Source organism: Siniperca chuatsi, linkage group LG2 (genome assembly GCF_020085105.1).
Source record: "Siniperca chuatsi isolate FFG_IHB_CAS linkage group LG2, ASM2008510v1, whole genome shotgun sequence".
Taxonomy (NCBI): domain Eukaryota; kingdom Metazoa; phylum Chordata; class Actinopteri; order Centrarchiformes; family Sinipercidae; genus Siniperca; species Siniperca chuatsi.
This window is the reverse complement of record NC_058043.1, coordinates 15,008,444-15,033,959: the sequence shown is the minus strand read 5'-3', so window position 1 is coordinate 15,033,959 and position 25,516 is coordinate 15,008,444. Positions and strand designations below refer to the sequence as shown.

At 40.1% G+C, this 25,516-nt stretch overlaps 4 protein-coding genes and 1 long non-coding RNA gene across 10 annotated transcripts; 2 read left to right on the top strand and 3 right to left on the bottom strand.

The window, feature by feature from the left end:
- Nucleotides 1–212: 212 nt before the first annotated feature.
- Nucleotides 213–5,679, bottom strand: zmynd10 (zinc finger, MYND-type containing 10). The gene is made up of 12 exons (XM_044215758.1): nucleotides 5,459–5,679; nucleotides 3,896–4,004; nucleotides 3,594–3,710; nucleotides 3,455–3,508; nucleotides 3,138–3,281; nucleotides 2,934–3,022; nucleotides 2,356–2,450; nucleotides 2,059–2,231; nucleotides 1,498–1,623; nucleotides 1,290–1,411; nucleotides 1,057–1,182; nucleotides 213–630 (listed from the first exon to the last, which is right to left on the bottom strand). Exons 1-12 carry the CDS (start codon nucleotides 5,545–5,547, stop codon nucleotides 531–533), a joined length of 1,344 nt encoding a protein of 447 aa, XP_044071693.1. The 5' UTR covers nucleotides 5,548–5,679; the 3' UTR covers nucleotides 213–530.
- A 314-nt stretch (nucleotides 5,680–5,993) lies between these two features.
- Nucleotides 5,994–10,922, bottom strand: nprl2 (NPR2 like, GATOR1 complex subunit). The gene is made up of 11 exons (XM_044215786.1): nucleotides 10,468–10,922; nucleotides 9,584–9,675; nucleotides 9,267–9,435; nucleotides 9,048–9,156; nucleotides 8,290–8,426; nucleotides 7,477–7,574; nucleotides 7,114–7,150; nucleotides 6,852–6,945; nucleotides 6,654–6,771; nucleotides 6,410–6,552; nucleotides 5,994–6,325 (listed from the first exon to the last, which is right to left on the bottom strand). Exons 1-11 carry the CDS (start codon nucleotides 10,546–10,548, stop codon nucleotides 6,258–6,260), a joined length of 1,146 nt encoding a protein of 381 aa, XP_044071721.1. The 5' UTR covers nucleotides 10,549–10,922; the 3' UTR covers nucleotides 5,994–6,257.
- Nucleotides 10,923–11,320: 398 nt separating this feature from the next.
- hemk1 (HemK methyltransferase family member 1) lies at nucleotides 11,321–20,226 on the top strand. Of its 4 annotated transcripts, none has more exons than XM_044215800.1 (11): nucleotides 11,324–11,592; nucleotides 12,654–12,827; nucleotides 12,940–13,031; nucleotides 13,127–13,220; nucleotides 13,327–13,464; nucleotides 16,533–16,597; nucleotides 16,748–16,797; nucleotides 16,887–16,992; nucleotides 18,681–18,776; nucleotides 19,085–19,179; nucleotides 19,423–20,226. In XM_044215800.1, exons 1-11 carry the CDS (start codon nucleotides 11,545–11,547, stop codon nucleotides 19,578–19,580), a joined length of 1,116 nt encoding a protein of 371 aa, XP_044071735.1. In that variant the 5' UTR covers nucleotides 11,324–11,544; the 3' UTR covers nucleotides 19,581–20,226. The 4 variants fall into 4 exon arrangements, with proteins under 4 accessions (XP_044071748.1, XP_044071735.1, XP_044071756.1 ...); XM_044215807.1 differs by having other exon boundaries at nucleotides 11,326–11,592; nucleotides 19,069–19,179; XM_044215813.1 differs by lacking the exons at nucleotides 16,748–16,797; nucleotides 16,887–16,992 and having other exon boundaries at nucleotides 11,321–11,592.
- Nucleotides 20,133–22,685, bottom strand: cish (cytokine inducible SH2-containing protein). 3 transcript variants are annotated; one of them, XM_044215926.1, is made up of 5 exons: nucleotides 22,369–22,643; nucleotides 22,181–22,225; nucleotides 21,975–22,063; nucleotides 21,330–21,493; nucleotides 20,133–21,104 (listed from the first exon to the last, which is right to left on the bottom strand). In XM_044215926.1, the coding sequence occupies exons 3-5, from the start codon at nucleotides 21,992–21,994 to the stop codon at nucleotides 20,608–20,610; spliced, it is 681 nt and encodes a 226-aa protein (XP_044071861.1). In that variant the 5' UTR covers nucleotides 21,995–22,063; nucleotides 22,181–22,225; nucleotides 22,369–22,643; the 3' UTR covers nucleotides 20,133–20,607. The 3 variants fall into 3 exon arrangements, with proteins under 3 accessions (XP_044071861.1, XP_044071851.1, XP_044071843.1); XM_044215916.1 differs by having other exon boundaries at nucleotides 22,181–22,648; XM_044215908.1 differs by having other exon boundaries at nucleotides 21,975–22,685.
- Nucleotides 22,686–22,718: 33 nt separating this feature from the next.
- On the top strand, nucleotides 22,719–25,365 carry LOC122885208. The gene is made up of 2 exons (XR_006380065.1): nucleotides 22,719–22,853; nucleotides 25,268–25,365. It is a non-coding gene; the product is annotated as an uncharacterized LOC122885208 (long non-coding RNA).
- Nucleotides 25,366–25,516: the final 151 nt, after the last annotated feature.

Here is a 25,516-nt window from a genome sequence, read left to right as displayed (position 1 = left end):
TCAACAATCCAATTCAGGGAGGGTAAAGTCTCAACATAACTAGCAGGAATATTAACCAAGAGGGACCACAAATTCCCAGCTAATTTAACTAGGTGAGTATAAATAAGTGACTCTATCTGGATGCAGAGTTTAGGTTTCTTACTGTGGCGGCCATTTGAAAATACCCACATGCCTTGGTTTTTAATAGCATTTGGCAAGAAAACAAGGCAGAGGAAGTTATTAAAGCATTTTTATTTGCTGCCACTGTGTCGAATACCAAAATCGAAGGAGTATAAAATCTCGTACCAGAGAAGGAACTGGAGAAAGCCCCCCCGTGCTCTTTCATTAAAGAAGCAAATGGTCGATTAAAACAGTGTGCCAAAATGACATCATGGGAACAAACAATACAGTCAGGAACAACAAAATAATTTTTCCCAGCATTAAAAGAAAGATGATTCAAAATGTATAGGAATCCAAATCTGCATCGTCCACACGCAGATCTGTTCTCCTCCCATCTCCTATCCGCCACCAGTCCTTCAACAGTCTGTCTCTTAGCTGTTGATGTACAGGTCCCTCTGGATCTTCTCCGTGGCCTCGGCCATAAGCTGGCAGGCTTTCTTGTGTTTAGGCCAGTGCTTCACCTGACATTCCCTGCAACAACAAAAAAACAATAATATGAACAAGACTTTACATCAGCAGAAAAATGCCACACATTTATTGTATGATATCAATATAACAAAAACATTTATTCAAGATTTTCAGTATAAGAGAAAAGTATGTCTGGTGGTCATGGATCAGATGCCATTTTATGTCTGATGTAGAAACAGACTTATAGCCGTCCATCATAGCTGGGGCGTCCAGGAGGCATCCTAGTCAGATACCCAAACCAACTCATCTGGTTCTTTTCAAACGGAGGGAGCAGCGTTTCTACTCCAAGCTCTATCAGGACGTCTGAGCTCCTTGCTCTATCTCTATCTCGAAGCTTGTGACCACAGGTGAGGGTTTAGCTTTGGCCTCAGGCTCAGCTCCCTCTTCACCTCGACAGTCAGGTACAGCTTCTGCATTACTAAGTCTTACCTGTGACAGTACCATTCTCCCTGACATCGAGAGCATCTCTTTGCAGCCTCTTTCCCACAGGATCCACATTTTGGCTTCTCCGGGAGTAAACTCTCCATCACATCCAAGTTGTACGTCTGGGCCAACCTGGAAAAGAAAACAAACGATACTTATCTCAATAATAAGCACAGTGCAAAGGGATTGAGTTGATTTCTCTGTACCTTCAGTAGTCTCCCCTGTGTTTTCAGTATTACCTCTGTGCCTGTAGCCTCAGGTCGTTTTCAGATGGGTTGAAAGTTTCTTTGACTTGATACTTTGCTGTTGCCTTCCACTTCCCAGAATTCTCTCTCACAATGTGATTCCACATTTCTGGGATCTATACATAAAGCAAAGCTAAGGGTAAATGCACAGGGACATACAGTGGTTAGGTGTAGAGATATGTGTGCATGTGTGAGTGTGTACCTGTTCCAAAATGAGTTCTTTTTTTGGAGGGGCAGGGTCTGTAACAGCAAGGTGAGCCAGGTAACGCTGCAGTTCCACCAGGTTTGGCAGCTGATCAATCAGCACCTCTGTCAAGAAACCCCGGAGCTGTGGCACATGAACGATAAGCCCACAAATAATACAGCAGCAATAATAACAATGTCAACATCATCCGAATTTTCTACAAGGAGTTACGGAGACTGCATACGAAAAAGGATGCACAAGGCTCTCTGGTTATATAATTAATGCGACAGGAAGAGGATGAGAAAGCGTATAATAGGAGGAAACATCTTAGTCAAAACAACCCTTGGAAACTGAATCTGTTTTAACAAGAGAGGAGATGAGATATGATGTTGAAGGACAATGATCTTGCGCTCACACACTTCCTAAGCGTCAGTTACATCTAATATACAGTAGCCACTTGGACGGAGGAGGAGGAGTTGATTGATAAAATTAACTGATTAACTAAAATAACTAAAGCAGCACAGCACAAGACCCTGAACATATATGAATGATGAAAATCGTAGTTCTTTCGCAGTATACCTTTAGGAGCTGGTTCTTGTTGAAACTGTTGAAGTCATATTTCCGTTGGCAGTCTTCCTTCAGCAGCAGATTGTAAAGGGAAATCCAGACCTGACCATCAATTTTTGTCATCTTCAAACGGTCCTCAACAGGAATCTTCTGCCATCTGCCATTTATGTACTTTTCTACCTCACCTTCAGCGGGAGACAGAGAGCAGGCAACTGAATGAAGGGTCACTCATCAGGCAAAATCACACATTTTACATTTTTACATGCAAACATGTAAGGACACATTTGATACGCAAGAGGTGTGATATACCTTCTCTACAGCGACTCCAAGGGCAGCAGTCAATCAGCTGAACCAGTACGCAAGGCATGTTATGGGTGCACAGCATGCGACTGATAACACTGATGCTGTAGAGGTGAAATGAAATTAATGAACGGTCAATTAACAGAAAACTAATCTGCAACTATTTTGATAATTGATAAATCGTTTTAAGTTCATTTTCAAACAAAAATGCTTGTCAAAGGTAAGAATGTGCTTTTTTTCCTTTTTATATTATTGTAAATTTAATTCAATTTTAATTGAATATCTTCGGGGTTTGGACTATTGGTCAGACAAAACAAGCAATTTGAAGATGTTAACCTGGGTTAAGGCATTTCTTACAACTGTTTCATGTTTTATAAATAAAACGACTAATAAACTTGTAAAAAATCACTGATAGATAAATCAATAATGAAAATAATTTGTTGCAGCATTAGTCGGCTTCACTCCTGGTATCTGAAAAATAATAATTATGGTTTAGCCTGAATTGTAAATGCCAAAAAGTATAAGAAGATTTCTCAGATTCTCTCCTGTAAGCTTCTAATCTCTAAACCTTATTGACGGCACTACACCTCTCAGTGTGGTCAGTGATGTAGCGCAGCACAGAGGCAGCCTTCAGGGAGATTTCAAACTCCAGTGCAGCACTTTGCATCTGCAACTCCTTCACAAAGTGAAAAGAATGATGTGACTGATCAATTTAAGTGAAAGAAAGACTCCTCTGCAATAGTCTGAACAATGAAACCAACAAAAGCAGCATAAATCCGAGACTCTTGTACCTCTATAGAGGATACAACTGCTTTCTCTGTCAGGTTGTGTTCGTCATGAGGCGCCCTGGTCGCTTTGCTGGCCAGCAGGGTGAGTTTGCGGTGGCAGTAATCCACCAAGTCAAGAACAGAGTCATCAGCTGCCTCACATGAATCCTACACAATACACAAAACTCTTTCAACATATCACATAAAGCTTCATGTGTAACAATGTTTATAGAGAAAAAGAACCAAGTTCCTAGCTGCATGATCACATCCAAGTTTTAACACATATAAAATATGCTGCAGATTAATATAATTTAGGGGTATTTATTTGTGTACACACTGACCTTGTGAAACATTATCGTTTCAAGTAGGTTTATGATCGTGGCTTCATGGTGGATCTAAGAAGGAGACATTGAAGAATACGCGAAATTAGTTATGAGCGCTGCAAGCTGATCGTCATTTCCCATGTCATTTTACACTCACCACCATGTAAAGATGAAATGTGTTCTTGGGATTAAAGTCCTGCAGCTGACATAAGATGGGGAACACTTTTTGCTTCCAAACTTCGACAAGGATCATTTCATGGACCAGAACAGGTATCTAGAGACGGGGAGGAAAAGAAAAAAGATAGTTTAGATAAAAACTTATTTTAATTCATTGTGCTATCAATTGTAATTCTAAGCAATAGAAACAACTTGTTTCAAGAAACTTTTTATTAGATTTTTGCAGGGCTTCTCTAAATTCCACTGACATTTTAACATCATATATAGAGAGGTAGCTGTCACCTTTCCATAAGATACCAGGAGCTCCTTGACAAACTCATCATGCATGGCAGAAGCATTCAGTATTGCCTGCATGTTAAGTTTCTCGATGTACTCATGCTGTCTGAACCACCTGTCAACACACAAAGAGAAAAATCACGAAACAGCACAGATTTAGGCTTTATGAACTGCTCCGTTATGAACTGTCCAGACCTCTCAGGTTGTCTGTGACAGGTCTGCTTACTGTCCCTAGAGTCAAAGCTAACATGGAGAAGCATCAGTCAGTTTCTATGCACCACATATCTGAAATAAACTCCTAAAAACACCTCAGGTCTGCTCCGACTCTCAGTTCTTTTAAATCAAGGCTCAGAGTTTTTCAGTTTGCCACTGCCCTGAATTAAGTTAAAGTTGGGGCTATTAATTAATATCTTTTATTTCATATGTAAAGCACTTTGAATTGCCTTGTTGTTGAAAGGTGCGATACACATAAACTTTAGAATAAAATTCTTGAAATCACATTTCCAATTACATACATGTATATGAAAAGGGCCTGTTTTTACTGGACAGTAGAAGTTAAATCAAATAATTAAATTAAATAATTCAACACACACTTATTTATTCTACCAGTCAGCAGTACTTGTACTCACAGCAAGGCCTACAAACAATGTTTGGTCCCCCCCTGTAAGAGTACTGTAGACAAAATGAACAACTGACTTGAAGACACGACTTTCTGGCAAGTCAGATCCTGGAGACTTAACTGTATTTGAAATTTCAAATTTAGAAAATGTTTTCCAACATATTTATTAAATATCTAGATGTCTGGTAATTGTCACTGTTGTATGTTGTGTTGTGTGTGTGTGGTAAACTTGTCTTGAATTAAGCCAGGTAGCAGTTTTTATACTCACACTCATTTAGGCTACTACTGCAGTGCTTCTAATAAAGCAGTGGTGGAAAGTAAGTCAGTACATTCCCTCAAGTACTCTACTTGAGTACAATTTTGAGGTACTTGTATTTTACTTCAGTATTTCCATTTTCTGCTACTTTATATTTCTACTCCACTATATTTCAGAAGAAAATATATAGATATTATATTATTATATATAAAATATATTTACTCCACTACATTTATTTAATAATTTAAGTTACTTCGCAGATTCAGATTATTGATACAAAATTCTGTAATGGGCCATTCTGCATGATGAGTACTTTTACTTTTGGTACTTTGAATGCAGGACTTTAACTTGTAATAGGGCATTTCTACACTGTGGTATTACTACTTTTACTTAAGTAAAAGATCGGAGTACTTCTTCCACCACTGTAATAAAGTAATTTTCCATTAGAGCATTGCTAACTACTGAGGTAGAGGATTTAAGTTATTTTGTGTGTGTGTTTGTTGAATGTCCCAAGCCCCTATCTTCATTGAAGAGGCTATCATAAACTATTGAATGTAGTTTCCTCGCCTTAATTCGGTTTTATCGCCTAACACACATCTTGTTGTGTCAACACCTGCTACACAGTACACCCTGGCTTTTGTACCGGGTTTAGCTGTCTTGCTAACATTAGCTGTAGCTAGCTGGTTCATCTTACCTCGCAGAGCCCACTTCCTTGAGAGAGAAAGTTTCCAGATTTTGAACAAATCCTTCTGCTTCAGCAGACAGAATTACCGACGTGTCCATTTCGTTACGGGAAACTACTCAACAAGCTATCAGGTTAAAACTAAATGATTTTCACTATCACTTCAGTCAAGTTGTTTTGGAGTTAACTAGTGTTAGCGACACCCCTCTTCGAGTGCCGTGGTTGTCATGGTTACTGTAAACCAAGCGCACAAAGGGCACAGTTCCTCCCTGCCGCCAGGGAGGGGCGGTGCATATTCAGTCTGTGACAGCTCTGTACAGCGAGTTGAGCGTGAAATAGTCTAAAATAAACTGTGATGGAGGAAGTATCCAGAGCAGCAGTACCACACTGCAAAAATATTACAAGGAAGTATTACTAGCAAAAGTACTTACTGATGCATTAATGTGTACATAGCATTTTACTGTCACCTACATGTATGACTGTATGCATGATCCTAGATGTTTTTTGCATCGTTTTATGCACTGTGATTTAAAACAAAGTGTCACACTGTGGTATAATCTCTTTTATTAATTACAGATTTTCTTATGTACAATATTAATAAATATCACCTTCCTCACTTGACCTAAACAGAACTGTATGCCAATTCTTGATGAAGAGATTAGTTAAAAAAAAAAACCATAACATAAAAATGACAAAATACAACATCACTTTTCACTGTTATTCCTCTCACTAAAGGCATCTTTGGTTGAGGCATGTCTGTATTTTTCAGTCTGATGGCTGTTGCTCTGTTTTCAGTTCAGTTCATGTCAAATCACTTCCAGCAAACCACGATGTTGGGATCATTTTCCAAACGTTCGTCCAGCTCCTGGTAACTAATCCCTGTAAAATTACGACAATGTAAGCAGAGTTGTTTTCCACCATTAGTTATTAGTTATGCTAAACAAACAGAGTTGTAAAACCTGCCTGTTTTGCAGCAGATCTCATCATAACTATGACAACCGGTAAAGAGTCGAGGCGGCCTGCTCCTCTCATCGCGGATCACCTTCACCGGATATTTCTGCAGTCGTCGAATAAGAGACTTCATCAGTCCAAACTGGATCAGCCTCCTGAAAGCCAACATGACATGACACACATGTAAATAAATGTCACTCTGACCTCACTGAGTCATGAAGTCTTTTCAGGAACTGATAAGGTGATAGATGCTGACCTCTCATCGACCCTTTGAAGCTGCTGCGAGTAGCGAGAACAAAGGTCTCGGACTGTGGTTCCTGGACTCAGACCACAGTACAGCTGGAACACATCTCTCAGACTGGCACGCTTCTGACCTGACAGACAATACAACGATGCAATCACAAAATAAAATAAAAAGTAACACTTGTGTTCATCAGTCGCGACCCATATTTACCCTGCTTAGTGACGTAGTTGAGGCACTCCTCCTGAACGGACTTGTCATCGATGAGGCTCTGGACTTTGGGGGTGGTACAATAGACATTGGAATACTGGAGGGAGGTAAAAAGGCACAAGACAATCCCCAAACTAAATGGACCTCTAAATCACATTGGCTCTAATATTCCATCAAAAATAGTACCACCACACAATAGTGTAATGATGCACAACTGCAACGGAATAAGTCCAATGTGTTGTGCTGTGTGAGTTTAGATTGGTACCTGGTAAATAGAGACCAAAGTCACGACGCCATAGTACCTGTGAAGGAAAAGGAGGATTTGAGTATCTCTCTTTGGTTTCTTTTGGAAATAAAAATCTTACAACACTGAAGTGCAACACACACCAGCTGTGTCACGAAGCATCGCATCATTTTAGGGGAGCAAATGTGATAAAAGTGATGCTCTCCTGAAGAGCTAACACACATCAGCAGAGAGAAATAGGATAGTGGCGTATACTGACGTGTTGGTGTGGATCAACCCGCGCCAGTGTGTGGGCTTACTGTAGAAAACAAAGGATGAGCGTGTTTTGACGCGCATCAGCCACCGCTGGTGTGTGTTGCCCTTTATTCTCTTAAATGTACTCACAGGAGATTCTGCACAGCAATGCGAACAAGATTCAGCTCTACATCCGCTTCAGCAGAGATTTTTTGGATGTGTCTAAATCCATCAATATAGGGCAGGATCTGCAGTAAACAATAGACAGTAGAACATTATTGGCTTGTACTGAGCTCCAAGACCTGAATTGCTGGATTAATAAGATCTGTGTACACTATTGTGCACCATAAGCTTGTCTGTTCATTATTACAGCAAAAACACATTATTGTACCAATAAATGGCACCTTCTCCTCCACTCATGCCTCCTTTCCATCTATAAAATTATGGATGTGATGCAAGTGTTTATATCATTACATGCACAGCTGATAACAGGCCTTTGATCACTTATCTAGTGATTCTTAGAATCAGAATCAGAAATACTTTATTGATCCCCGAGGGGAAACTCTTTCGTTACAGCTGCTCACTATCACGTCAATGCACACTTGAGAATAGAAGTACTAAGCAAATCAAAATATAATACGCTATAATACAGGTCAGATAAATTAAGTACAAAGTGGATATAAAGTATAAAAGCTAAATAAGTTTAAGTACCAAAGTGGATTTAGAGGTTGATAAGTATGTACGGTATAATACAATGTATTAATATAAATAATGAGTACTGTCAAGTTAAGTGTAGCTTATTAAGATGATTATGAGACGGTGGATATTGCACAGCAGTAATAGAAGTATGAATAAATATCAATAAATTGGGAATTTTAAACAGAAAATAGAGTATATTGCACATGAGTATTAGAATTGTGGCACACGTTGTATCACAGTCCCAAAGTCAGTGACGAGGTCTACCTGTTGAGTGGTGAGATCCCACTGAGATTTGATAAAATGGTCTTTGCACTGGGCGAAGACCGGCACATCGTACTCCTGTACAACTGGGGGGTCCTTTCTCAGCTGGATCAGCTTGAGGTGGATGGTGTTGGACTCATCTAAAAACAGACACAGAACAGAAAAAGAGACTAGATTTAAAAAATATGTATATCCTGACTATTGTACAAAATTTGGTTTTCAAATGCCAAACCATGGACTTTAGTACTCAATACATTTCCTAAAAGAGTAAATCAAGCTAGAAAAATAACAAATATTACTAATCTTAACAAGTAAACTGCGACCGGTCCTTCTCTGAATGTTCTCTGGTGTTTGTCGAGCATGTGTTTCACCAATCTGAATGTGTTTCCTCTCTTTGCAGCATACTGTACACAACTGCTTTGCACAGTGGTGCTGCTGTGCCTTATTTGTCTGTAGTGAAACCTAAGTATCACTAAATTTAATTTAGACAGCTTTTGGCGCTGCTGCAAACAATATCTTCAAGACTAGTCGGATCACAATGAGCATGTTTTAACACTATCCAAACACACTTTTACTGTCCCTCACTAAATCAGGGCTGTTTCCTGTCGCACACACACACACACACACACACACACACACACACACACACACACACACACAATTTGTATTTCACAACCAGCTTCAGCATGCACGTTAAAGATACAGATGGTTGTTTGCCACAGATAAAACTGGAATATACGCAGTAAAATACAGAATAATACCAATGGGTAATGTGCAGGCTCCTGTCGCATTAAGATCTTCCAGCAATGTCGACATTATGGGTAAAAGTTTCTGCTTGCTCTCCTCATTGGATATAAAGCCGCTCTCCAGCTGAAACACAACGAGGCAACAAGATTTAAGATCATCTCCGAAATGTCTTAATACTGAAAACTATACAAAAAGTGTGACCAGTACAAATGTGAAAATGTATTATTCACTACCTCCAGAGTTGTGAGGTAGCCAGACAGCTTCTTGACAATCGGCTCAAGGGCACACGTGTTGGTCTGGGCATCACAAACGAGGCCGAGGTTAAACAGGAGGGCATTCCGGCTGTACTTTTTATGTTCGATGCACACAGGACAACCGATTAACTTTTTTCCCATGGCAGTGCTAAAAAAATATATAAAAAGCACAGAGGACAGTTTGATGCTGAAAAAGAGAAACATACCATTCCCTTGTAAACATAAACACAGACTTCAAGGTGAACAAATCAATGAATTATGGCAAAGAGACAGAAGAGGAGTGTTCGATTACATACACTGTTATTAATTTGTTTTGCAGTTCTGGCTTGGTGATAATATAAACCTGAACTGTGTCAAAGAGCTCCCGTGAAATGTATTCCTCTGGGACCTGTCAGGAGAGGACACAGGGGACACTGTTTGACAAAATACATCCTATAAGATACACTAACAAGATTATGTACTTTTCACTTCCAAGGTCAATACTACAAGAATGTGTAGCGGGATTAAATACATGTTTACCATTAATAAGATCAATTATTCTAATTTTAATTCCATTAGGCTATATATAGTCAGACACAAGGATACAGAGACTGTCCCGGAGCAATCTGTGCCACTGCTTGTGTTTTAAGGTTCAATGCATGTTTACTAAGAATGTGACCGATTGAAACACCTTTGGAGGTCAATTCACACGACACCGGAAAGCGTTTCAAATGCTAAATATGACCCAAGACTATGCATTTACGTACAGTATTAAACTCCAAGATAAACCTCAACTTGATGGTAAGAAATGGGGACTAATGATTACTGTAATATATTTTGCTAGAAAGTGAAGAAATGAACATCCCTGAGATTAACATAGCCTAATTCCCAATATTTGACATCCTACACATGGAAGAAACTTTGGAACTATTGATCGAGATTCATGGCTACTTCTGATACTATGTTGAAAAAGTGTTCCACATACTTACCTTATAACATGAAAAACAGCATATATTGCACTTCAATTTCCATGTACTTCTGATACCAACTTGATGATTACCATAACTTTACTATCATAATAAAAAAATTATGCCATGTTGGTAGTGACTATGGTAATTAAGACAATTAACTCCCCTTGTTAAAGATGCTGAACTATGATGCTAAACTCCACACCAAAAAACCATATAATGTGCACACTTACCTGATATGTTATCTTTGGACCCAGGGTGGGGTGAAACTCACTGAAAAATATACACTCTATTCTATTGGTCATACCCATCATAGACCTTTTTGTCAGGGCAACTTGGAATTGCAGGGAATTTACCAAATGGTCAGCTTATCAAACTTTAACCAAACCGTTTCAGTTTTAGATGACAATATCCTGTATGTACCTGCCTCAACTGTCATTTAGCAGCTGAAGCTAGCTGCTAGCTTCCAGTTTTAACGTTGAAAGACAATTTAGTGACCTCCCGTGAAATACATACAAATACAATACATACACGTCGGAACAAATCTGTTATCACTGTACTTTGAAAAGAAATGCTGCCAATAACAAACTATCCAACAACTCTCCAATACTCGACAGATTCATGCAAACCACCAGATTGGGGAACAACAATACTGATGTCTTCACGAGCGTCTCGACGTCCGTTATTAGCATGGGTGTCGTAAATACCACGTAGATAGTGGAGAAAGAGGATGTGTGTTTTAACAAACAAAAATAATAATAACACACTTTCTGTTGTAAAGTGTTTTTAGACATTGTTTGCATCTGCATTTGCATTATTCTTGGAAAAAAGTGTCTTTCACATAGTTTGAGATTGATACATTAGCTAGCAGTTGTATACATCGATTTTACCATCAGCTGTTCACACGACTTCCATTATCTCCGTTATCTCAACGTAAATACATTGAAAAACGTTACGGTTTTCAGTGCTGATCACCACTTTGCTGTGTTTTTCGGCGCTCTATGCTAAAAAGTGTCATATATTCGACAGTACCTAAAGGCAACACTATTCACTAGCCTCAATGCTGCGCAGTGTGCGCCGCATCTGGAGACGTTTTGCGTCACTTTGCTGCGCCATGTGCAGGAAATACTATCAACAGTGTCAACTAGCGTGACACCCGACCACAGAAAATGTGGTTTAATGTCCATATAAGACGATACAAGTGACATAGAAAGTGTACATATAGAACAACATTATACCGAGTACAGCTGATGGCTACACACTGTATGTAAGGAATAGTGATGTAGAGGGGGTGTTTGTTCAGATTAATCATGTGGAGAAGATCTCTGAGTGCAGGCTCCAGATGCTTTGGACCAAAGGTAACTACCTAGTCAAATTGTTTTTTTTTTTGTTGTTTTCAGGGAGTCCTCTTGGTACAGTAGATGGGATGCTAACTGCTTTGTGCACAATGGAGCAAAGCAGGGTGCTAAAATGTACCTTTAAACCAAGCTTTAACGTTACACTTGACATACAGTACATAAAAATTAAGGACAAATGAACACCAATATCTCAGGTGACAAGGAGATAAGTGAAAAATAACTGTCACAACTAAACTTTGATTGATTGTAGGTAGACTTGTTGTAGCAGCTAGACAACCGAATTTACAAACTACAGCACATATAAGCACAGTGATCATGCTTTATTTAATTATTGAGCCATTTATTGGTTGATGTGCATTTACATTTGAGTGGATCTAAGATCTTTATTAATGACTTAAAATATTTAAAAACGTGTCTTTGTTTTCCTGCCAATGAGGAACTCCGTGTACAGTACATGAGGGACAGAGTATTAGAAACACCTTTCACCATCATGCAGTCCTCTACTGGATTGCATTAAATTGTGTAGGTATATCTAATAATCTCACATAACTCAGTGTACAGATTACTTAATCCTCCATTGTGCAGAGGAAGTGATGAAAACTGGTGAATTGTGGGTGACACAACACAGACATTATGTTGAGTGTACGTCAATCAGTGGTGTCTGAGGTTTGATCTGATATTGAGTTTTCAAATTTGACTCGTTAGCGTCACTTGGATGATGATGGGGGTTACGAGCTTCTAGTAACTTACCCATGCAAATAACGGATGTCATAAATACCACGTAGATAGTGGAGAAAGAGGATGTGTTTTTTAACACACACAGATCACTTGATCCTCCATTGTGCAGAGGAAGTGATAAATACTGGTGAATTGTTGGTGACACATTTATCTTGAGTGTACTTCAATCAGTGGTGTCTGAGGTTTGATCTGATGTTGAGTCATCATCATCCAGCGTCACTATTGCCACATGGGGACATCAACAACAGCTTGTTAAACCACAGTTGGAATGCGCGATAGTTGTAGATTTGTTGTTACTTAGAAACTCACTTAAATGCTTTTAGGGAATTTGGGGCTCCCATTCATTGTGTACATGCAGTGCTCCAGCCTTACCTGCAGGCAGGATCACAGCACTTCAGGCAGTGGACTTATGGAGCAGACACTTTGCGGAGAAAGGTGTGACAGAGCCTGACCACTCTAGCCACTACATCATTGCTTATCTGCTCGGGGCTAAAACTGTGAGTTGAAATTTGCTGAGCTCATTCTATATTGTCTGATGTAATGTCTGAATAGCCGCCTTCACATTTAACAGCATCCCTTCCTGTTCTTAAATGCCATTTCTTTATCCAGATAGAAAGTCTTGAGCAGGGGAAGTTAACAGAGTTTCTCAGCCGAGAAAAAACAGAGCAGATATGGAAGCTTTGCACCAGACGCCTATCCAGGTATAAAGTTTCTACATACACCTCTGTATAAATATGTATTCAGATGTTGTTGTTTTTACTGAGAATACTCATAAACGTGTGTGTTTTTGGTCTAGAATGCCGGTGCAGTATGTGATTGAGGAGTGGGACTTCAGAGATCTGACGCTGAAGATGAGACCTCCTGTGTTCATCCCAAGACCTGAAACTGAGGTTGGACAGGAGGAAATCAGGCCACACAATAAGTACAATGTAAAGTGAAATCCCAATGATCAATCACACATAACCAGAGCAGTGTTTTCTCTGTGTGTTGGTGCAGGAGTTGGTTGAACTTGTGCTCACTGATCTGGAGATGAGGCCCGGGACTGGAGTGGGTACAGATGCCCAGCATACATGCTTGGAAGTGGGATGTGGCTCTGGTGCCATTTCTCTTAGTCTGCTGAAGAGTCTGCCTCAGGTGAGGTTTGTGTTTATCGTAGGAAATAGATTTCTAGCCACTTTCCACCACTTCGATTCAGGCTGAAATATCTAACAACTATTGAATAGATTACCATGAAGCAGTGTCATTGTGAGCATTTTGCAATGCTGACATTAAAGAGAGCACGCCACCAATTTAGCATTGCACTCCTATAACATTGTCGAGATGTCGTCTTTTCTATTCCATGCATTGTTCTTTCTTGTTAAAACCTGGTGCCTACATTACCCACAATGCACCACGACCACCAACATCTCGTTTGGTGATTCTGGTGTGTTCTGCTAGTAGCAGCTAATGTAGCCTCTAGCCTCAAGCAGAGATGAGGAGCGGGCTACAGTGGTCTGGTAAGCTCACTTCTTTCTAACTCCACCCCCTGGATTTGTTTCATTTTTAAACTTGTAGTCTTCAGCCCCAACTGACGTCCCGTTTATCAGATTTTGCGCTGCTTCCTCTGGAGCCACAAAATGCTCTATGCAAAATTTTTACATATGCAGTAGTACTCCCCAGACTTTGACGTGGAGACAGTGGAGTTCCCCTTTAACAGACTTTTAGTTTTGATTTTATATATAAACACACAAGTGATGAAGTGATCAGTCAATTAACTGACCAGTAGGTAGAGAATGTATTTATTATCAGAATCAGAAATACTTTATTGATACCCGAGGGGAAACTCTTTCGTTACAACTGCTCACTGTCACGTCAATGCACACTTGAGAATAGAAGGAACAGAAGTACTAAGCAAATCAAAATATAATACGCTATAATACAGGTCAGATAAATTAAGTACAAGTGGATATAAAGTATAAAAGCTAAAATAAGTGTAAGTACCAAAGTGGATTTAGAGGTTGATAAGTATGTACGGTATAATACAATGTAATAATATAAGTAATAAGTAATAGTGCAATAATGAGTACTGTCAAGTTAAGTGTAGCTTATTAAGATTATTATGAGACGGTGGATATTGCACAGCAGTAATAGAAGTATGAATAAATATCAATAAATTAAACTGAAAAGAGTATATTGCTGAAGGTGCTCCTTTGTTTGACCAGCACGTCATGGAGTGGGTGGGAGACACTGTCCAAGATGGCATATAGTTTGGCCAGCATCCTCCTCTCTGACACCACCGACAGAGAGTCCAGCTCCACCCCCACAGTGTCACTGGCCTTACAGATCAGTTTGTTGAGTCTGTTAGTGTCCGCTACCCTCAACCTGCTGCCCCAGCATGCAACAGCATACAGGATAGCACTGGCCATCACAAACTCATAAAACATCCTCAGCATTGTCCGGAAGATGTCGATGCAGATGTTAGCCCAGTCCAGTTTATTGTCCATGTGTACTCCCAGGTCCTTGTAGTCCTCTACAATGTCCACACTGACCCCCTGGATGGAAACCGGGGTCACTGGTGCCTTGGCCCTTTGTAGATCTACCACCAGCTCTTTAGACTTTGTCGCATTGAGCTGCAGATGGTTCTGCTCACACCATGAGACAAAGTTCCCCACCACAGCCCTGTACTCCGTCTCATCACCACCGCTGATACTTCCCACCACAGCAGAGTCATCAGAAAACTTCTGAAAGTGGCAGGACTCTGTTTGGTAGCTGAAGTCTGTGGTGTAGATGGTGAAGAGGAAGGGAGAGAGGACATTCCCCTGGGGGGCCCCAGTGTTGCTGACCACGCTGTCCGACACATAGTGCTGCAGACGCACATGCTGTGGTCTGCCAGTCAGCCTGCTGCCAATCCAGCAGTGCTGGCCGGATGGTGTTTAAAGCACTGGAGAAGTCAAAAAACATGATCCTCACTGTGCTTGCCGGCTTGTGGGTGGGTGTAGATGCGGTTCAGCAGGAAGATGATGGCATCCTCAACTCCTAGCCGGGGCTGGTAGGCGAACTGAATGGGGTCAAGGAAAGGTCTGGCCGTGGGCCGCAGCTGTTCCAGCACCAGTCTCTCCAGGGTCTTCATTACGTGGGAGGTCAGTGCCACCAGTCTGTAGTCCTTGAGGCCACTGGGACATGGCGTCTTCGGCGCAGGAACGAGGCAAGATGTCTTTCACAGAACAGGGACCCTTTGAAAACTCAGGCTCAGGTTGAAGACATGTTGAGGGACTCCACATAGCTGGGGGGCACAGGCTTTTAGCACTCCAGGGCAAACGCCATTGTCCTCTCCATGAGGCTCACAGAGTGCATCCCAGTTTGTCACCTCAAAACATGCCTGAAGTGTCTCATAGGCATCCTCTGACCATCTCCTCACTGTCCTTGTGGTCGCAGGCTGCCTTTTAACCAGAGGCACATAGCAGACTTTGAGGTGAACCAGGTTGTGGTCTGACCTACGGGAGGGGGGAAGAGCTGTATGCATCCTTAACGTTAGCATACAGCAGGTCCAGTGTACTCTCCTCTCTGGTAGGACAACTCACATACTGGGTGAAATTAGTCAGTGTTGTTGAAACACTTACAAGGTTGAAGTCACCCGAGATTAATATGAGTGCACTCGGGTTGAGTCTGGAGTTTTGCTATGGCGTTGCACGCCGATGCCGGGTTAGCAGAGGGGGGGATGTAAACAGCAAATTCATACAATTATGATAGTCAAGTAAAATACCAAACACTGGCTGTTTTCAGTTTCAAAAATGTGAATAGTTTGTCAGTTTCTTATCCTTAGAAGTTGAATACATTTGGTGTTTCTGCTGGTCAGACTAATTAAGTAATTTTGAGAACAGGTGATGGCCGCTTGTCAGTTTTGACATTTTAAAGACAAAATGATTAATCGCTTAATAGAAGAAAAAATCATTAGTTACAGCTGTAGCATAGATACACATGGCTAAGTAAAAGGGCTTTGTAGTAGAATACACTATTGTCTTTACATCACAAAGCACGGTATGTTATTGTCAGCCCCACTTTTTATTATCCTGTCATAAGGTCAGATTGTAAAAGTTGAAAAAACATCAGTTTCGCCTGCAGACAAATACAGAAATACAGACAAAGAGATTTTTTTTCCCTTGGGTAGTTGTATCCAAACAGTAAACAGCAGTTTTAATTGCTGTGTGTTTCTCTTTCACTAGCTTAAAGCCATTGCTGTGGATCAAAGCCAGGATGCGGTGGATTTAACAAGAGATAATGCGATAAGGTAATTGTACCATAGCACATGAAAACAAGTTGTAAATGTCCTTATTCATTTACTTTTACTGTGGTTAAAGACTTTCAATTAAAGTTTTTTTTTTTTTAATTGGGGTGTGTAGAAAAACGCATAAAGTCTGATAAGGATTTTTCTCTGCAGGTTGGGGCTTCAGGACAGATTACAGATTTATCATATAGATGTAATGAGAGGTAATTAAAAGCAATGCACTGCAGTCATTAAATAGCACATTAATAAATACACTGCTGATAAAAGAAAGTTTTAATTTGTGTTTTGTCAGATGCAGAAACTGTGTTGAGCCTCTGTAGCCCTGTTTCAGCTTTGGTCAGTAACCCTCCGTACCTGTTCTCAGAGGATATGACGTCATTGGAACCTGAAATTTTCAGGTGACTAAAACACATTCAGCCTCTCCAAACTTATTTTTCATTAAACCTTCCCTCAGTTAGGATTTATAAGCTCTACAAACACTTAATAAATTGCTATAACACATTATAATAAACTATAATGCAATACAAAAATGTTAATTAATTTAAGTGTTAATTAATTTGTCCACAATTACAACTCTTCCTATGAATTGTCCATAACTGGTGTATAAACAGTTAGTGAATGATTGATAGCACAGTATAACATACTTGTTATCATAGATAATGATAGTACATGCAGTACTCTAAACTAGTTTTCAGGCTGACTGGGGAAACTGTAACAGACGGATAGGAAAATGTCTTCTTTTTTTACAGCAAAAAATCATTGACATTGACCATAAATAAGACCTAAAAACTGCACTTTGCCTTTGGAAAAACTTCAGGTACTAAGAGGGGAAAAACAGTGGTGGAAAGTAACTAAGTACATTTACTTAAGTGCAATTTTGAGGTATAATTTTACTTTTCTTTAGTATTTTCATTTTCTGCTACTTCTATTTCTACTCCACAACAATTCAGAAGGAAATATTGTACTTTTTACTTACTTTACTTTGCAGATTCCAATTAATAATACAAAAGATAATAAACAAATAATATATATTAATGTATATTTTGATGCTGGATACTTTTTAAATATTTAATTTACTTTTTCAATTTTAAATGCAGGACTTACTTGTAACAGAGTACTTCTACACTGTGGTATAACTACTTTTACTTAGGTAAAAGATCTGAGTACTTCTTCCACCACTGGGAAAAACACAGTATCAGCAAACAAAATGTGTTCTTTCAGCTTCCATCTACCATTTCTTTAAAAAATACCTTGAAGTAAATATAATTAACAATTTAATCAATTTAAATATGTGATTTAAAAGTAGCTTAACCACACCAAAGTCATGGATTTCACTAGAGTCAAGAGCTCAGATGGCAGTCACTCCTACTCTGCTAAGCTATTTTAGCAGGCTAGCTGTATTTATTCTCCATGAGTGGATTTAGCTACTACCTTATTTATGTTGGATCACAAACTAAATTACCAAGATGTTAATTAATCAATATTTATGTTTCAATTACATGTAATGGCTACAGGGAAAAGTAAATTTAGCTTTAGCCGAGGCTAGCCGTATGCGTGGCTCCCTTACTAGCTAGTTTTAGCTTTAGTTAGCTCTCTTGCTTTAGCTGTGTGTAGTTGACAATTTGGTTTGGTTTTTAGCTGTGTTTTGTAGTAACTGCAAATCTAACATACTATTTTCTTTTTGAATTATTCATTTCTAGGGTATAAAGATTTTATATGCTACAAAAAAAAGGTCAACAAGTCAGATTCTGGCCTTAGCTAAGTATTGACTAAATTACTGTATTTTGGCTTTGTAGACAGTATAGTGTATTATAATGTGCTATAAACCATCTCATGAACTGTTTATAAATGTTAAACAGGGGGCTTAAAATAAAGTCATGCTCATAATTTTAGAATTCTTGACAAAAAATAAAATTGTACGCACTAAATGCTATGTTTGTTTACAAGTAACCAAAACACCAAACCTTTGAAAATGCATGAAATTAATTTGCATCTGTGCATTCGATGTCCTTAGAAATGTTTTTTATTTTTTTATATGTGACATCAAATGGATGCATTTGAGAGACATATGAGTCTGTATGCCCAGGTTTGAAGACCACGCTGCTTTAGATGGAGGTAAAGATGGCCTAAAAGTGATCAAACAGATTTTGAGTCTGGCTCAACGGATTCTATCAAATCATGGGTAAGGAGCCCCACTGCTCGACACAAGCATACACACACACGCACACACACGCAAACCCAAACCCACCTGGGTTTAATTTCTAATGGCTTCGGCTTGTCACAGGAACAGCATGTTCTGAAAAACACACGTATCGTGTTGCCTCTGTAATGAGTTTAGCTTTTTAAAAGACTTACAGGGAATACAGTTCCAGACATGTGCCACTGCTCTCATCTCAAGGTTGCTTCTGATAATCCTGTCCTGTTGATAGTTACATTTTTAATGCATTGTGTGTTCTTTTTCTGGTGAATAACAGTCGTGTTTACTTGGAGGTGGACCCCAGACACCCCCTGCTCATTCGACGGTGGGTGGAGGCGAATGTGGAAGAGATGCATTATCTGGAAACACGGCACGACATCACTGGCAGGTCTGTCTAGAGAACCTCTCAGCCTTTATGTCTGTCACCTGGGCGTCATTAAACCATTTTGTCATCATTTAACCTGCTGTGACTTCATGCTAAAGTTGTATTCATGTGGATCTTTTAGGCCCATCACTGTCTATTTGATTTAAAGTAAAAGGCTTCCCTGAAAATCTTACCCTAATTACAAAATCAAGCTTGCTTACTTTGCAAATTCAGTCTATTACACTCAATGTTGTTGTTGTTTCTTAGGCCGCGATTCTGCATCCTTCAGAAAGAGAAGTCAAACAAGCACCACAAGCTGGATCTCGATTGAGAAACTGAGATCCTATTACGCTGGCTTTAGCCCAGGTCGCCTCAGCTTCAGCTCCCCTACCCCCACTGAGCCACCAAGCACGTGCTCCCACTGATTAGATCATTCAAAAATTCACAATTTGCAGAAGCTCAAATCATTTTCATGTCACTGCTGCACTTTTAATCTAGTAACATTTGTGACCACATCCTGCACCACAATAAAAAAAATGTGTGCGAGGTAGCACAAAAGCAGGCTCAAAGCTGAAGGTAATTACCGAGGCTTTTCTTAGAACCCTGACTCTCAGAATCTCACCCTCCTCCCAGGAAGCATTCAGTAGTTCTGTGAATCTGCTGATGAACGGTCCTCCCCTTCGCTTGTCCACTCGCTGACTCAGATGCAGGCTGTACGCATTGTTGAGCAAAAACACACAATGTGGCCTTTACTTCCTCACACAATCTGCATCTCTCGCACACTTAAAGCTCAAAGGCCACAAAGTCTTTGTGTTTCAAAGGTGATAGAGGGTGAAAATATTTCGTAACAAAGTGTCACAAGAGCAGCCATCATGTGGTGGTTAATAATGATGGTGATGACAGTATTTCTCTTTACCCTGTGAGTAATACTGGCATTTTAGGCAGCACAAGAGAAAAAGGATATAAACGACAGCAAGTTAGACTCCAATTGCTTTTTTTAATAGAAAAATGTACACATGTAAAAGGTAGAAAAAATGTCTTACTGAGAAAAATAAAATGGCGTAAAAGATGTCTCAATGGAATCAGTGTACTTCTTAGGAAAAGTATGTACATCCAGAACTCATGAGGGTAAAATGGAAATAGACAATTTCCACATTCATCATAAAATAAGTGTAGATTACAGTACTGAGGTTTGCTCACAAGTTGTCTTTTTCTGAGGTACCTCATCACCCAGTCCTTGACAAATTAAGTCTGAAACCAGGCACGTCAGTATTAGCTGAATTTGTACATATTTCGTCAGCAAAAACATGACCCTGTGTCCAGTATTTTCATGACTGGCCTCCAACTGCTGGAGCAGCAGTGTCATTTACAGGCACAAAGGACCTGCTTGACAGTTTCTTTCCTTTAAAAGTCAGCTGAGATACAGTCAGAATAGTGGATTTGAGGGACCCCTCATACCTTGAAGGGATAGTCCTGTATGTAACGCAGCAGAGGCCTCGGGAGTGGTAGCTGGTCAGGGCATTCAGAGTGTCTGTTAATGACGAGGCGTGTGAGGTGCTGTAAGGAGGGGAGGCCCTGGGGCTTGTACACGGGGCGTTTCAGTTTTAATACCACAGATGTCTCCTCAATCGTCTGCTGAGAGGGTTTCGAAGGAGCCTCCTCCTCCACCTTCCCCTCCTCTGCTTTCCTCTCTGGTCCCATGTAGTGCTGCACCAGGCTGGGCACGTTGGGGAAGGACGACAGGCTGGGCCGGGCCGGGGAGCTGGAGTCGAGCAAAAACTTAGCGCCGCTGTACTGGATCCGTATACTGGTGGGGCCGCGTGCTGTCCTGACCGAGAGGGTCAGCATGTACAGAGGGTGGCTGCTGTCCCGTACCAGAAAAGCTCCTTCAGATCCCTCTTGAAGTGCAGCGTGGGCCTGAGCTGCAGTTACAGCTCCCCAGTACCATCCTACACAAACAGATTCCTAAATATTAGTCACTCTGAACAGTCAGTGCTGTCCTTTCCACTGTCCTGTATGTTGCTTGATGTTAACAGTCTGCAATCAAGTAATTTAACTAAATCTCTTACAACAGAAAAGTGCCAAACAGAGAGCCTGGAACAGTTTGGGGATTTTCAAGAATCTTATTTGTTAGGTTCAGTGGCCGTAAAAGTGAAACACTTTTCATACTGTACCTGAATTTTCTAGATAGCAGAAGTTGCTGGCAATTGCCCGCAGGTCCTTTGTGGGGTCCCATAGCGGAGGGGTGCTTTGAAGGCAAGGGGAAGGAGGTACAGTTCCTGCCCGCATGCCCCGTGGGGCTTCAGTCGACGGAGCAGCGGGCAGAGGAGCTCTAGGACTGGAAATAAGATGAAAAATGTGGTTAAAATGGCTTAAAAAAACCCACATGACTTTACTCTTCCATATTAATGCAGTAGTTCAGTGTTTATTGTTATATAATAAGAAGAACAAGAGGTGAATTCACTGTCCAGTTTCAACTTGAGAACCACAAAATGTGAATATTTAGTCTTATTTATGATTTTATAATCACATTTTTATTTAATTCTGATTTTGTGACATATTTCGTGTTTGTGTTATTGATGCCAGGACACTTGAAAAGGACATTTTAATCTCAGTGAGACTTTCATAAAAAAAAGTACTGTATAATTACTACCATTAAGAAGTTTCTGATTAAGACCATTTTTAGTGTTCAGTGTAACAGGCCTTTGCGTTTGGATTTGGTAGACTTAAGAGTAGGCCTACGTTGCTTTACAAATAGAGTGTGTTCTTAACGCAGACAACTACAGAGAAAACACAGAAACAAAGAAAAGTCAACTCACCCTGGTACACAAAGAATCATGCTATTTCTTGAATCGTCTGGGTTAAAATCCGATCGGTTTCTTCTTCAGAAAATAAGACTGGGCTTTGTCTTAAAACAAACAAACAAAAAAAAAAAAACACCTTTACGGGAAAATAAGCTTTAACATCGGTTTGATATGAATAAGCCTATAATAAGCGAAATAAAGAGACGAGGAGCTCCGCGTACCCAAACGGGGTCTGGTCCTGTAGTTTATCTGCGAACACTGGATATCTAACGAACAGTAAAAAAAAGAAAACAGAATTCATTTAAAACATGTATAAAATCTCGTAGCAGCGGGTTTGGAGTGTGTTGTCACCAGAATGGGATCCAAAGTGAGGAGGACGGCGTGTAAAGGCTTGGCTTTTAAAATTTACCGTTTCCTAGAAGTCTATTCTGAGAACTCTCACAGCACCGGCGGCTCTGACGTCACACCGGCAGCACCAACCGCCGCCGGTTGTTTCGCTTACTGACAGCTAACGGCTCGGGTGTTAGCAGCGTTTTTTAGTTGGAGGTAACGCGGTTTGTTTTAACGGTAAATTCTCGGCATAACCGCGCCGCTCCCCGGTCACTTTTTTCCGGCCGGTGTTTTGTGGCTCATCTCCCCTCCGTTTCACCCGGCGGCTCCTGCCTTCGCTGAACCGGCGCTCGCTCCCAGGAATCGCGCTGCAGCTTCTCCCTATCCGCTTTCCAGGAATAATTGCAGGACTGACTCCGCCCCGCCGGGCGGCCCCGACAGAGCCTTCATTCTGGGAATTCACCGCCTCAACATTAAAGATAATAGGAATGCACACAGGCTGTTTCCAGTAATATAGATTTCCCTCGATCCTGGTGGAAAACACGGCGAGAGCTTTTCTCGGAGGTTTGTCGGAGTAATTACCTACACTCGAGAAAGCAAGTTGTTATTGTGACAATAAACTAAAAAAAAAAAAAAAAGGTTAACTTTACTGTTAGGCCAGACAAAATGTCATTTTGCTCACGGTTTGTTCCGCTTTCTAACCCGGTCTCTCTTTTTTTGGAGTCGATTTGTTAAACCGTGTGTTACCAGTAGTTTTGTCTGAGGTTGAGGTAAAGTGTAGGCCTACTTGACATACGATTTCTGCTCATTTATCTCTCCTGACAGCTCTTTTCTAGGGAATGTAGGCTATCTAGGAAATCCCAGCTCTGTTACTTTAAATGAATCCGGTCAAATAAGGGCTGCTGAGTATCATGCTGATGCTGGATTATCACCATATTCTTAAATCTGAGGAACATCTTGCTCAGGGCAAATGTTTTCAAAATATTTATTCCAACAATAGTCTGAGCCATCTCTCTCTCTCTCACACACACACACACACACACACACACACACACACACACGGATTGGATGCTCCATCATAATCATAGCCATGTTCACCAGCGCCTGCTGATCCTGAATAGCTGCATCTCAACTTTTTCCAAGAAATTCTGAAATGAGTTTTTTTTTTTCTAAGAAGTCTTGTGGACTTTATCTATCTCTCCTGGATGCAGCTGAACAAATATGTTTTGTTTGGGGTTTTTTTTTTAGTTTAGAAAGAAAAAAGAACGCCACAATTATTTTGGTGAAAATTAATTTTATTTTATTGTATTAATTATGTAACCAGAAAGCCTCAGATAGGATTATCTCTGTCACTAAACCTGACCAGACTGGCAGCACACACAGTCAGTTTACAACAGTCACACAAACAGAAGAAACCACAGCCTTGCATATTTAAATAAATTACATTCCTCATAAAGCATTTTTTTAATGTGGTGTTTGAGTGTCTGATGCAACGGCAGGATTTAAATAATGAAGGTTGTCGAAATATTTCAGTCCTGAGGTGCGTAATAAGAAAAGGCAGCTTTGACTCCAGGAACATGAAAGATTATCCATCTGGGTGACATAGTGTCGTCACTGGAGAGCATTGTACGAGGCAGGCAGGGAAATTTCCAAGAATTCGAAGATTAAAAAGTACATACTGTATGAACCTCCCAGCTCTTTGTTCCCAATGAGGCCTGTTTTTTTAGGTATTTTCTTTATACCTGAGCATAATTTAATATTTTTGAGTGACTACTTTTGAGAAGATCTTTGCACTCACAGCACAATGCTAAGGTGCAAGAAGGCCAAAAACATCAAATCAGGCTCTGCAAAGTGGTTAATCTGTGGAGACTCCAATGTATCCTACTACTCTAATGATTACTTTCATTCTCGATTCATCTACCAATCATTTTCTTTATTAACTGATTAATTTGCTCTGTAGAAAGTCAGCAAATAGCAAAATCCATCACCGTTTCCAGAGCCCAAAGTGACGTTTTAAAATGTCTTGTTTTGTCCGACCAACCGTCTTAACCCCCAAAGATATTCCCATTTGAACCTGGAACCAGGGAACTTTTTACCATTTTTGCTTAAAGAATGTCTTAAATGATTACTTGCTTATGAAATTAGTTGCCGATTTATTATCTGTCAATCAACTAACTAACTAACTAACTAACTAACTAATTGTTTCAGCTCTAGTTTGGACTTTGAGAACTACAATTGTGAACTGCATTTCCCACGTGTACTACTGTGTCAGCAGGTGTGCTCCATGTCAGACATTTTCCCTGATAAAAGTTTAGTGATCGAAAGCTTGGTTTAATTATAAGATTCATGGATTGGACAAGATTTCTGAATTACAAACTCCATTCTTGGATTTGCATCATTGCTGTGTTACACTATGCTGATACTACAACTAGAGGCATACAAAGGCAGTCATGACATTAACTGACTTTTGTCATAACAACGTTCATTTTATGATTGGTGGGCCCAGTTCTTAAAAAAGCCTTTACACCGTTTATCCCCAGGTTTGTTGTGAGTTTGGTCTTTTAATGTTGTTAAGTTCTCCAGTAAGTTCATGCTTTTTTTCTCTTCATCTTGATAATAAGATTACAAAGTTGCTGTCTGCTTTCTCTGTAAGCCAGGTGAGGTCAGTAAAGCCTCACATCATCTGTATTCAGTCACAGCAACACCTATTGTGTTTCAATGCAGAGCTACCGCACTTTGGTGGTGTAACTGTTTTAAGTAAAAACACCCACTCTCAAGTGGTAGAGCAGATAAAATACAGAAAAAGCATATCATTATTGCTCCTATAATAAGTTATTATTGTAACTTGTTAGCAAAATCTTGTACTTCACCACCAATTTACTGCTTTTGTTTTCTTTTCTCATATGTGAACATATCTGAGCCAGTGTTTGCCGTGTCTCAGTTCCATATTAATATACTTTACCATTTTATTGTAACAGAAAACGAGAAGTCCGCCAGCAAACATCAATCAAACTGCAACGCTGGAACACTACTGCCTATTGAATAAATGCACATTTATTGCAATTTGTTTTAATCATTTGCAGCTGTGACTAACTCCTTCATTTCAATTATGCACTGGATTGCACCACACTCCCCAAGTCAACACACACACACACACACACACACACACACACCACATATTTGCACACTGATATCTTGAATAGACTTAACTTTTTCTGTGTGAACAC